At 35.5% G+C, this 13,835-nt stretch overlaps 1 protein-coding gene across 1 annotated transcript; it reads right to left on the reverse strand.

The window, feature by feature from the left end:
• Positions 1-157: 157 nt before the first annotated feature.
• LOC138336097 (uncharacterized) lies at positions 158-13,774 on the reverse strand. The gene is made up of 10 exons (XM_069285395.1): positions 13,504-13,774; positions 11,903-11,997; positions 10,902-11,070; positions 10,215-10,326; positions 9,611-9,753; positions 8,973-9,111; positions 8,515-8,656; positions 7,998-8,103; positions 7,448-7,549; positions 158-3,628 (listed from the first exon to the last, which is right to left on the reverse strand). The coding sequence occupies exons 1-10, from the start codon at positions 13,688-13,690 to the stop codon at positions 1,293-1,295; spliced, it is 3,531 nt and encodes a 1,176-aa protein (XP_069141496.1). The 5' UTR covers positions 13,691-13,774; the 3' UTR covers positions 158-1,292.
• Between the last annotated feature and the right edge of the window lie 61 nt (positions 13,775-13,835).

Consider the following 13,835-nt stretch of genomic DNA (forward strand, 5'->3'; position numbering starts at 1 on the left):
TGTGAAAATATGATCACAAATGTTGCAGCAAATGAGATATGAAAATTTCACTAATTATATGATTAGCTAATTACCCTTTGAACAGCTGGGTTTAAGACAGTGGTTCCAAAAAACACAAAAAAAAGAACACATGAAAAAAGACGAAAACACATTTAAATTTGAAACAATAACAATTTATAAAAAGGAAAACTGAGATCCCTTTCGAGTCTCTGGAAAGCATACAAACATTTACAACAATGACTTTATCACTGTAAATGCCAAACGTTGTACTACTGAAGACCTGCATTGAAAATAATGGTACAGATATCTGAGAACTGATCAAATTAGTGAAGACCTTACTGAATATCATTGTATCTTTTAAATTTTTCCTTCAGAAAGTGCTAACAGTACATGAACATTCAAATGTTGTTGAAAAAGTTCATTTTAATTACTAATTTCTATCAGCATCATTCATAGGATTCAATAAAATTGAGTTTCAGGAGAGAAAGATCTTAAAGAGATTCCTTACACATCTACAAATACAGCATTTTATGATGAAAAGAATAAATGTCAATATATGCATATGTGTTGGTTGTTGGGTTGTTGGCCCCAACAAGTCATTACACTGATTTTTCTAGACAAATGTCCTTGACCTAATTCCCTAAAACGTATTAGCCATATTTAGCGCACAGGAAAGGGTGGCGGAAAGGGGGGCGAATATTAATGAACCAACATGTAAGTTGTAGACGAAAAAAGTCAGCCATAATCTAAATCTTTCTGTACTCATGCTACATTAATCTGTTTTAGTAAACATGCATATGCATTTTATCCTTTGAGATGCATTATCATGTCATTATTCACATGTAAAAGACTCCCAATCTCATGCAATATAAGATACAATGCTGATGTTAGAGGCATCACAAGTTGTAAAGCATTGTTAAATCCATGGAATGGGGGCCTTCAACTCTTCTCCAGAAAATGGGAGGGGCGCTTATAGGGGGAGGGGCGCTAATCACGGCGAAAACAGTATATATCTGTATACATTAGTTGAGTAAAGACTGATAAAATTCCTCAAGGAAATAAGAAATCTCCTCATAAATAATCAAAGACTTCTTTTGCACTAATAGAGATTTGGTATTTCCTACATTTAAAGATGAATGTAACCTTAACATTATCTTAAATCCGTCCAAAATCAAACCAAAATGTTGTCACTGATGGATTATATTCATTAATTTTCTGTAAATATTTTCTGTTTTCACGACATGTATATCTGTGTTTTCACAACATTATAAAAAATAAACAGCTAGGGACAGTTATGTTTTGTGCAGCATTTGCTGAATGTACTGTGCCTGGTTGTTCCTGATAGTCTGTAGATACTGCTCTGTCTGTGTGGCCGAGGGCTGATACAGTGGGAGGTGGTACCCTGGGGGCTGGTACCCTGTGGTTGGGTAACTGGGGTAATACATAGGGTAGCACCAATAGACCGGGTAGGGATAGTAACAAGGTACAATGGGGTAGGGATATCCCCATCCATTCCACTGTGTGTAATGTTTTGGATTTTCTGACACAGAAGGATTTCCACCAAATGCACCATAATCTGTGTATTCTTCATCATCATCATCATCATCACAATGTTCTATACATTCATCCCACTCTGTCTGGTTTCTATAGCCTTTGTCCTCTAGGAATTCCTTGTAATCCTCCTCGTCCTCATCTACCTCTTCATCCTCCTCCACCTGAGTTGTCCTCTCATCATCAGATTCCTCGCCAGATGATTCGCTGTCTGACGATGAGTCGGTCTCTGACAGGTCAGATCCATCATTTTTCTCTCCGTTGTTATTTCCAAATTTCCTGTCTGTCTGTATAGATCTTTTCAGAAATTTAAATACTTTTTCTTCCAATTGTTCCTTATTACATTGATCATGCATCAAAATCTTTTTCATAACGTTTGCAATGGCTGCTGTTAATGCATTAGATGGTTCATGGTCTTCTGCTGGAATGTCAGAGGATTTAACAGACACACTCCTGATACCGGAAGTGTTTGTGGATTTCGCTCTATCAGCTTTTGATCCTTTTTCCACAGGTTTTACCTTAAGTTTGTCTGTATGCTGAACAAGAGGAATTTGTGAATGTTCATCCTGTGAGCGAGGTTTTGACACAGGTCTAAGAGAAGGATTATGATTTTCTACTGTATCCCTGTCAGAAAAGGTTAAGATACTATCCCTAGTGCACTTTTTATTAACTGTACCACTTTCCCTGAGGGTGAGCTTGTGGGATGTACCATTTTCCTGATGGGTGGATTTCTGGATTGCACCATTGTCATTGGCAAGGTGTTTATGGACTCTGCCACTGTCCTGAAGAGTGAGTTTGTGGACTGAACCATTTTCCTGAAGGGTGGATTTCTGGACTGTACCATTGTCATTTCTTGACTGTTGTGATGACTGTAGACAAGTTTCCTTCACTGGAGCTTGTTTCACACTTGTGTCCGTTCCAAGAGAAACAATTTGGCCTTCTTTCTCATTATCGGTAACTAATACTGATAATGGTTTCAAGGTCAATCCCTGCTGTCTCGTGTCGTCTGCTACATCAGGGTATGTAACTCTTTCAGCCACTGTTAAAGTGCAAATGTTAGGGTCCTTTAGAACTAGAGATACTTTTTGAAGTAAATCTTCTTTGACTTTAGAGCACCTGGAGTTAGGAGTGACCTTGACCTTAAATTGTATGTCCTTGACATCCACCATTTTGTTATGGTTGTTCTTGTAATGCTCCAGTTCTAGCTTGGCACTGCTGTAGGTATGAGGATTTGAGACAGGTTTGTAACCTATAGAAGATTTGAAAGACGGAATCCGAGGATGAAGACTAGAATCAATAGTATCACTTCCATTTGATGGGAGAGAAGAGTTTTCACCAATACAAACTTTGGAATTCAGAGTTTGTGTTTCACGTTCATCAGAACCTTTCTCACTATTAACAATATCTATGGGTTTAACATCTCCATTAGATGCCATATCACTGTTCATTACTTCTGTTACATTTTCCACTGTTTGGATGTCTGTTACTTCACACTGATGAGGCTCAGTATGATCTCCTGATTCAGTAACATTACCAGTTAGCATGGTTTTATCTTTAATTTTAATGAGATCACAAGTAAGGCTAGTTCCATCCACAGTTACATCCCCTGTTTGCGTGGTAAGTCTAGTTACGTCCCCTGTTTCTGTGGTAAGCCCAGTTATATCCCCTTTTTCAATGACATCACTACTGACTCCATTTCTATCACCTATTTCAGTAACAACCCCAATTTGATCTGTTAATTCTGTCATAAACTCTGTTCCATCGACTGTCTCCATAGCAACCCTAATTTTATCTCCTGATTCTATGAGAAGTCCATTTGAACCAGAATTTTCATGCTGTTCCTCTGACATGATCTCATTGATTGATATATCATCTGCTAAATCTATTTGATCCTCTCCCTGTTTGCTACTTAGATCTTGTGAATCTTTTCTCTTCCTATGTTTGTTTCGTCTGTTGCCCTTTTTCTGTTGAAGGAGCCCTTTCTGGTGTTTTGGTGAAGTTTTGATCTGTTGAGAAGAGACTACATCATCTATGGTAATCCTGCACTCTGATTTAGGGAGGTCTTTTGGTATTGGATCTGAAAACGTAACAAGGACTGTCAAAGAGAATTATCTATACAAGTAGTGTGACAAATACATCAAAGGAGCAGCTGGGTGAAAGGCCTAACAAATTAGAAATTGAAGCTGTTGAATTTATTTATATAGCTAATAACCATCCTCTGAAGATAAAAGTGGTAGTGTAGGTAATAATAAAATCTGATATTAAATAAAAATTTTAGAAGTACCAGTGACGAGAAAAGTAAGATACATAGATTGAATGAGATTTAACCTTAGTCCAGGTCTAAGGATGAAATATATGTTGCAGAGATAAAATTTTGTTAAGTTACATGCTGGCTTATCAAGATGAAGCAGTGAGAAAACTTCCCTGGTAGAAGTGAGATATGAGTGGTATATTTCCCTTCTATTAACTTTACTTTACAAGGGAGAAATCTTACCTGGTAGAAGCGAAATATGAGTGTTACATTTCCCTTCTACTGACTTTACTTTACAAGTGAGAAATCTTACCTGGTAGAAGTGAGATATCAGTGTTACATTTCCCTTCTACTGACTTTACTTTACAAGTGAGAAATCTTACCTGGTAGAAGTGAGATATGAGTGTTACATTTCCCTTCTACTGACTTTACTTTACAAGTGAGAAATCTTACCTGGTAGAAATGAGATATCAGTGTTACATTTCCCTTCTACTGACTTTACTTTACAAGTGAGAAATCTTACCTGGTAGAAGTGAGATATGAGTGTTACATTTCCCTTCTACTGACTTTACTTTACAAGTGAGAAATCTTACCTGTTAGAAGTGAGATATGAGTGTTATATTTGCCTTCTACTGACTTTACTTTACAAGGGAGAAATCTTACCTGGTAGAAGTGAGATATGAGTGTTATATTTCCCTTCTACTGACTTTACTTTACAAGTGAGAAATCTTACCTGGTAGAAGTGAGATATGAGTGTTATATTTCCCTTCTACTGACTTTACTTTACAAGTGAGAAATCTTACCTGGTAGAAGTGAGATATGAGTGTTACATTTCCCTTCTACTGACTTTACTTTACAAGTGAGAAATCTTACCTGGTAGAAGTGAGATATCAGTGTTATATTTCCCTTCTACTGACTTTACTTTACAAGTGAGAAATCTTACCTGGTAGAAGTGAGATATGAGTGTTACATTTCCCTTCTACTGACTTTACTTTACAAGTGAGAAATCTTACCTGGTTAAAGTGAGATATCAGTGTTATATTTCCCTTCTACTGACTTTACTTTACAAGTGAGAAATCTTACCTGGTAGAAGTGAGATATGAGTGTTATATTTCCCTTCTACTGACTTTACTTTACAAGTGAGAAATCTTACCTGGTAGAAGTGAGATATGAGTGTTACATTTCCCTTCTACTGACTTTACTTTACAAGTGAGAAATCTTACCTGGTAGAAGTGAGATATGAGTGTATTACATTTCCCTTCTACTGACTTTACTTTACAAGTGAGAAATCTTACCTGGTAGAAGTGAGATATGAGTGTTACATTTCCCTTCTACTGACTTTACTTTACAAGTGAGAAATCTTACCTGGTAGAAGTGAGATATGAGTGTTACATTTCCCTTCTACTGACTTTACTTTACAAGTGAGAAATCTTACCTGGTAGAAGTGAGATATGAGTGTTACATTTCCCTTCTACTGACTTTACTTTACAAGTGAGAAATCTTACCTGGTAGAAGTGAGATATCAGTGTTACATTTCCCTTCTACTGACTTTACTTTACAAGTGAGAAATCTTACCTGGTAGAAGTGAGATATCAGTGTTATATTTCCCTTCTACTGACTTTATTACTTTACAAGTGAGAAATCTTACCTGGTAGAAGTGAGATATGAGTGTTATATTTGCCTTCTACTGACTTTACTTTACAAGTGAGAAATCTTACCTGATAGAAGTGAGATATGAGTGGTATATTTCCCTTCTACTGACTTTACTTTACAAGTGAGAAATCTTACCTGGTAGAAGTGAGATATGAGTGTTACATTTCCCTTCTACTGACTTTACTTTACAAGTGAGAAATCTTACCTGGTAGAAGTGAGATAAGTGTTACATTTCCCTTCTACTGACTTTACTTTACAAGTGAGAAATCTTATGAGTGTGTTACATTTCCCTTTTACTGACTTTACTTTACAGTGAGAAATCTTACCTGGTAGAAGTGAGATATGAGTGTTACATTTCCCTTCTACTGACTTTACTTTACAGTGAGAAATCTTACTGTAGTGAGATATTAATTTCCCTTCTACTGACTTTACTTTACAGTGAGAAATCTTACCTGGTAGAAGTGAGATATCAGTGTTATATTTCCCTTCTACTGACTTTACTTTACAAGTGAGAAATCTTACCTGGTAGAAGTGAGATATGAGTGTTATATTTCCCTTCTACTGACTTTACTTTACAAGTGAGAAATCTTACCTGGTAGAAGTGAGATATGAGTGTTACATTTCCCTTCTACTGACTTTACTTTACAAGTGAGAAATCTTACCTGGTAGAAGTGAGATATGAGTGTTATATTTCCCTTCTACTGACTTTACTTTACAAGTGAGAAAACTTACCTGGTAGAAGTGAGATATGAGTGTTATATATCCCTTCTACTGACTTTACTTTACAAGTGGAGAAATCTTACCTGGTAGAAGTGAGATATGAGTGTTACATTTCCCTTCTACTGACTTTACTTTACAAGTGAGAAATTCTTACCTGGTAGAAGTGAGATATGAGTGTTACATTTCCCTTCTACTGACTTTACTTTACAAGTGAGAAATCTTACCTGGTAGAAGTGAGATATGAGTGTTACATTTCCCTTCTACTGACTTTACTTTACAAGTGAGAAATCTTACCTGGTAGAAGTGAGATATCAGTGTTACATTTCCCTTCTACTGACTTTACTTTACAGTGAGAAATCTTACCTGGTAGAAGTGAGATATGAGTGTTATATATCCCTTCTACTGACTTTACTTTACAAGTGAGAAAACTTACCTGGTAGAAGTGAGATATGAGTGTTACATTTCCCTTCCACTGACTTTACTTTACAAGTGAGAAATCTTACCTGGTAGAAGTGAGATATCAGTGTTATATTTCCCTTCTACTGACTTTACTTTACAGTGAGAAATCTTACCTGGTAGAAGTGAGATATGAGTGTTATATATCCCTTCTACTGACTTTACTTTACAAGTGAGAAATCTTACCTGGTAGAAGTGAGATATCAGTGTTATATTTCCCTTCTACTGACTTTACTTTACAAGTGAGAAATCTTACCTGGTAGAAGTGAATTATGAGTGTTACATTTCCCTTCTACTGACTTTACTTTACAACTGAGAAATCTTACCTGGTAGAAGTGAGATATGTGTGTTATATTTCCCTTCTACTGACTTTACTTTACAAGTGAGAAATCTTACCTGGTAGAAGTGAGATATCAGTGTTATATTTCCCTTCTACTGACTTTACTTTACAAGTGAGAAATCTTACCTGGTAGAAGTGAGATATGAGTGTTACATTTCCCTTCTACTGACTTTACTTTACAAGTGAGAAATCTTACCTGGTAGAAGTGAGATATGAGTGTTATATTTCCCTTCTACTGACTTTACTTTACAAGTGAGAAATCTTACCTGGTAGAAGTGAGATATGAGTGTTACATTTCCCTTCTACTGACTTTACTTTACAAGTGAGAAATCTTACCTGGTAGAAATGAGATATCAGTGTTACATTTCCCTTCTACTGACTTTACTTTACAAGTGAGAAATCTTACCTGGTAGAAGTGAGATATGAGTGTTACATTTCCCTTCTACTGACTTTACTTTACAAGTGAGAAATCTTACCTGGTAGAAGCGAGATATGAGTGTTACATTTGCCCTCCACTGACTGAAGATCAAGTTCCTCTTGTCCTTGGCTGACGATAGTAACAGCAGCCCCAAATGTTCCTGTTGAACAATAAATGAACACTGGTTACCTTAGAAATACCTATACAACAATGCTACAATGTCTTATAATTTACAAATATACATAGCCACCCAAAAGTAATTCTCTCATTTTCATTTTTATAAATAATCACATTTGATTACCGGGTACTAAAATTTCAAATAAATTTTCAAAATGTCATTCATTTGAACGATTCAGTTTGGCATAAGTTTTTGAGAACAATTTGTAAAGTATTAATGGTTAAAAGGAGATCACAGTGAGTCAAATGAGATTCATAAAACAATTTTCTCTTCAAAATATATTTGCTCTTCCATTATAGCGTGAAAATAACTTTTTTAACATCTCTACCACCCAATTTCTAGCCAAATCTGCCCACTCCCTCCTTCCTTCCCCTAGATCCTATGAAATATAGTAATGCTTTTTGTATGCCATTGTGTTTTGTTCCCTTACCAAATCTGCCAGCGCGGCCAATCCTGTGGAGATAAGTTTCATGGTCTTTAGGAATGTCAAGGTTGATCACTAAGTCCACCTTGTCCGCATCAATTCCTCGAGACGTCTGAGGAAATAAGGACAAACAATACAATAATATCTCAGTCCAATAAGTGTAGCATAACTACACACTCTAATGATGAAGTAAATATAATTTCATACAGTGAATCTACCTCACCTCAGTATAATGACTACCTGCTTATTTAAGACAACTTTCTTAGGGTCCTAAATGACTATTTATAGTACAATTTGACCGGTGTATCAAGACCACTTGTCTATAGACACCACTTTTCAATATACCATTTGAAAAAAACTTGTTGGATTTTAAAAATGGCTTTACCATTAGAAAACAAAATCAGACAAAAGCAAATGTGATCCAAATTCACTGTGAACTGGTATAACACTGACTTCAAAATACTACAGTCAGCAATTGTGAATGACAACTTGGGATAACAATGATATATGTCAGTATATTTACCAAGTCTGTAGATATAAGAACTCTACACTTGTACGTCTTTAGTTTACTCATGGCCTCGTTGCGGTCCTTTTGCTCCAGACGTCCAGCGATACAGGCAGTCGGCCATCCCAGACTGGTCAGGGTGTCCGCCATATTCTGAGCTCTGATAAATAAGCAAAGACAGTCATGGATAAACTATAATGCCATCATTTATGAAAACTGGTTGGTTAGTTTATCAATAAATCATCACTTAGTAAATTAAACTTTATCAAAGAATGAAAGAAAGAGATCATATATTGTACACCAACTTATTGTCACATGCTATTTAATTTTGCTTATTTCACTGGCCATCGCAATAAAGCAAAAATCAATCATTTCAATCAGGTTTTTCCTTATTAAAAAATTTCCATAAAAATGTATTTAGGATGAAATGGTGAAAACAGGTCGCTGTGACAATAAGTAGTTAACAGAAGGTTTACCTTGTCTGTAGGTTTGAGAATATCAAACACTGTTGGAAATTAACTGAGGACAAGATCTCCGTCACAATCTTGGTCTTATTCTCAAACTGTTTGTGAGGCAAGGGGTGGAAAGGCACAGATCGGTAATACTGGTTAATTCCTGGAACACACAAAACAAAATAATAATAAAGTGATAAATTGTGAAATATAAAAACCCAAATCTAAATTACCACAATGTGAAATACCATGGTAGTCAATTTGTAAAATCAAAAGGTTAAAAAAATACTTATTGATTCCTTAACAAAATAATCAATCTAAGCAATGTGAAATACCATGGTAGTCAATTTGTAAAATCAAAAGGTTAAAAAAATACTTATTGATTCCTTAACAAAATAATCAATCTAAGCAAATTATAAGCATGTAATAAGTTACAGTGATGAGTATGATAAAAGAATTTGCTGTTTACATCAAATATACCAATTCCCTGTAATTTTAGTGTTTAAATGTTGGCATGATAATGAAAGTAGTGTTTGAATTTTACATTTTAAAAGAGATGGAGCTTTATGCTACTGCACATACTGTTTTGGTTGCTAATTAAGTCTACTGAGACAAAAACATTAAAGTATCTGGAATAATGTGGAGCCAGATAGTGCACTTACCAAGAAGGGCAGGATCAGAAATGTTGAGACGAAGAAAGGTAGGATTCCTCATATAGGCAGTCAAGTGTTGAGCTAAATATTCTGGATATGTAGCAGACAAGGCAAGCATCTGTTTGTTCTCTGGCAGGGAGGAGTAGATCCAACTAGAATAAAGAACAGATTACTTTACAAATATAGGTACCAAGTAACTTTAGGTGGATTCTCGTTGTACTGATTCACATGGTGATAGTTTTTCCTTCACATAGTGAGTGACACCATTAACTTAATCATGCTTAAATTACACTTCATTTGCAAGGGTTTTTTTCATCTGCATGATGTTGGTGTCAACAAAATCAGCGTTGAAGTAATTTCAAATTTTTTTTTGACAATATTAATTTTCACCAAAATAAATATATTATCAGTATAATTAGTTACTCCAACACAAATATTTAGAAGACAACTGGTCATTGCATATCGCAGATGGTGTCACAAATAAATTATATCAATCTATAATTTTATCACAATTAATTGTTGGTTTATTAAATTAAAACTGTTCATCTATTGATTTTCATTTATAAATACAAATTTGATTTTATAAGCCTGTATCTCACAGTTGTGCACTTACTTAATTTGTTCCTGAAATCCTTCCTCCAGTAATTTGTCCGCCTCATCCAAAACAAACATTCGGATACTGTCTGTCGTCATCATTCCAATTTCTATAAGTTGTTTGATCCGTCCTGCAAAGTAGCCCCAACTAAGCTGTTAACTACTTTGGCTCTCCAAATAATTCTAAGTGATACATTTAAATAACACATACTGTTTCCCAGATAAAACAATGAACCAGTTAGTGTTAAAAAAGATAGTGACCAAACAAGATTTTGTTTGATATAGGTCAAAGGCTAAAATCTTGTTAAGTGACCTCCATCAGATACAGGCTAACAGAATAAAGAAATAACTAAGTGGGGCATTTGATTATATAAGAAACAAGTACAGAAAAGGTATGAGAGATGGACTAAATTTTCTTTATCATAGTCATAGGTTACAGCACCTAAATGTTATGCATTAATTATCATATTTTTACCAAAATATGAATTTTCAGTGATAAGTAACTCAAGTAGCGAAGCCTTAAGAACCAAACAAGATAATCCAAATTAAACCTAAGAAAAAATCCAAAAAGGAAACTTTGAATGAAATAGCATCGCTCTGCAAACTTGAAGGAGCTACAGCGGAGACTCCTCCAGGTCATTAATGTTTTAGAGAGGAACCCATCTTTCATTTTAACAAATCAAAACCATTTGAAATATATATAAACCTGGAGTTCCAACAGCGATGTGGCACTTTTTAAGTTTCTGGCGGTCTTCCTGCAGTGGCATGCCTCCTATAAAAGTCTGACAAGAGAGGTGAGAAATGTTCCTTCCAATCCCTCGAATCACATCCCAAATCTGTATGGCGATCTCCCTTGTTGGAGCCAGCACTAACACCTACACATAAGGAGAATGATTCAATAGACAAAAGCCAGACATGCAAAATTTGCCGATCTGACAGACATGTCCGGCAAAATTTGAATCGGACCGCCTATTTTAAAATCCGGTCTGGACCGACCGTCCGACAATTATTGGGTACCGGAAGTCGGTAAAAAATGGCATCTCTGAAGTATTACGCAGGTACCGAACCTAGCAAAAACGTAAACTGCATAAGATAATCATGAAAACAGCTGCCTGTTCATACAGTTCATACTAATGTTTGGTCCAGCAAAATCTTGTTCGGTCCGGGTTACTCGCAGTCCTTGCCGGTCCGAATGTCTGACCATTTTTTTTCAACTTTTCGATGTCTGAAAAGCTATTTCATTGTGGTAACCATCACCATTTTGACAAAAGCTAGATACAATAACGAAAACTTTATACATATATTTTAACGCATATCTCATATTTTATTCAATATATAGAAAGGAAGTTTTTAACTTTTTTTCTGCATAGCATTATGAAAGATGAATTAAGAAATTTGTCATTGTGGATAATATGTTCATACATGTAATTAAGTTTTGTGCATAAATTTAATTGCTCCGAATTATGCTAATTCTGCTGACAGTGTCCTCAATTACTTAAGTTCACCAAAAGCAAAAGCAATTGGAAATGTTACTAAATCTGAGAAGATTCTTACATTAAAAGAAGGGCATCACATATATTTATTATATGTGTTATTAATGTTGTAAAATAATTTTGCATGAAAATCTCTAGCATCATCATGTTAGGTACTTGTGGTAATAACTTCGAGCTATCTACAGATGCTCGATACATTTTGTTCATAAATTACCTGTAATGCATAGCTGGCTGTTTGTAAACTTTCCAGGGCAATGACAGAAAACACACAAGTCTTTCCTGTTCCTGACTTTGCTTGGACAATCAAATCTGAAAGGTTAAACAGTTTGTTTTAATGATAGAATCCTATAAAATGAATAAACAAACATGAATAATTGGATTTTTTTTTCTTTCTTTCTTTATGGAATGCACATGATCTTCTATTGTCCCAGACGGACAAAATTAAGATTTATGACTGATGGTTGACGGAAATGGAGTTAAGGTAGGGTATCATAATTCGTTCTACATTCAAACAAAAAAAACTAAGTGGACTGCATGGGTCGATCTTCAGTGATCAGGTAGCTCATTCAATAGAGCACACGGCTAGTGTTCAGAGGACCCAGGTTGGAGCTCTGGTCTGGTTGCTACATTCTCTACTTTCCTTTTACTAAATTGGCAATCTTATCAACCTCTGTTTCAAGCATTGAGAGTATGTTTAGCGGGGTACATGTAAACTTGTGAGTTGTTTTGTCTTCAGGGGATGAAGACTTGGAGAAAGATGGGAGAAATGTAGCGAAATTGTAGAAGAGGATCGGTTAAGTGTGGTTTGTACATAGTATTAAATAGTCTGTCACTCAGCTTGATTGCCAGTCTGGTGGCTACATTTTCTCCTCTCATGTTACAAAGATACAAAGACATATTAATTCATCAGCTAGAGTGTTTGAGCAACGGTTACTCCCATAACATGAGAGTCGACTGGTCAGCCGTTTTTTTATCGGACGTTACTTTGCTGACTGTCGACTCTCATTTCCGAAGGCCTATTTCTTTGATGCAGCTTCCGACGTCAGATGAAAGCGGAAGGAAAAATGCAATTATATCAATATCTATAGCTCTAACAGTGATAACATCGATGTGTACTTACAGTTTAGGTATTAATTATCCGACTTATATAGTAGAACCATAATTTTAGGCCTCATAAAATAGTATTTTAGCAGATTAGATATGATGAATCCTTTCCGTAACATTTTGACCTAGATTTAAATATGGCGGCTGGTTACTACAATAAACAGAACGTGAATTCAAGCGAGCAGAATGGAAGTAAAAGTATAGGCAGATCAAGCGTTTTGGTGACTTTGCAATTTGTTTTTTCTATTAACCGGTCAGATCGCTTTCATCATGAAGTTTTGTCTGGGTCATGAAAGTTTACGTTAGGATATGAAAATATTTGTTTTAGATGGATTTTACGGCTAATTTTGTCAAACTTGTTGATTTATGAAAAAGAGGTAGGAATTTGACATTGATGACGATTTTGATATGATTTCAACGTTTTATATTGTCACAATCCAAACTTTGAAAATGTTACCCTCAGCATCGGGTAAATGACCTATCGGAAGTTAGAGGTTAGACACGACGTAATGTTCCAAAAGTGTCTCGTCATGCTATACCTCTAACATTGTTGGAGTAAGCAACGGTCTGCAGGTCTGCTCTTTACTTTTGAAACAATCCAACATTTTAATTTACGGCCAGGTTAAATCGATGCATTCATTCACAGTATTTTACACATAAAGTATTTTTGAATATCCATATATATTTTCATTATTTCAAGATGAAACAAACCTAAACCACATCTTCCAAGTGGAATAGCCTTCAATTGTATGGGTGAAGGCCTTTCGAACCCAGAGCTCTTCAATCCTTGTAGAACTGTGCGAGATAAAAGCAGGCCTTCAAAGTCAATGTTGTCACTTATGAGGACGTCATTCGTTCTTCTTTTCTCGCTGATATTATGTGCAACATTTCCTGACATTTTCAAAGACGTTTTGATGGTATTTCAAATGATTAAATACCTCAACATGTCAACATGCGTATAACAAACGACTGTCCGCCATCTTTGCTAGTATGCCTAATGTATCTAAACTAAAAGGAATATGATTGGTCTATATGTCACCGGT

This window comes from Argopecten irradians, chromosome 12 (assembly GCF_041381155.1).
Source record: "Argopecten irradians isolate NY chromosome 12, Ai_NY, whole genome shotgun sequence".
Taxonomy (NCBI): Eukaryota; Metazoa; Mollusca; class Bivalvia; order Pectinida; family Pectinidae; genus Argopecten; species Argopecten irradians.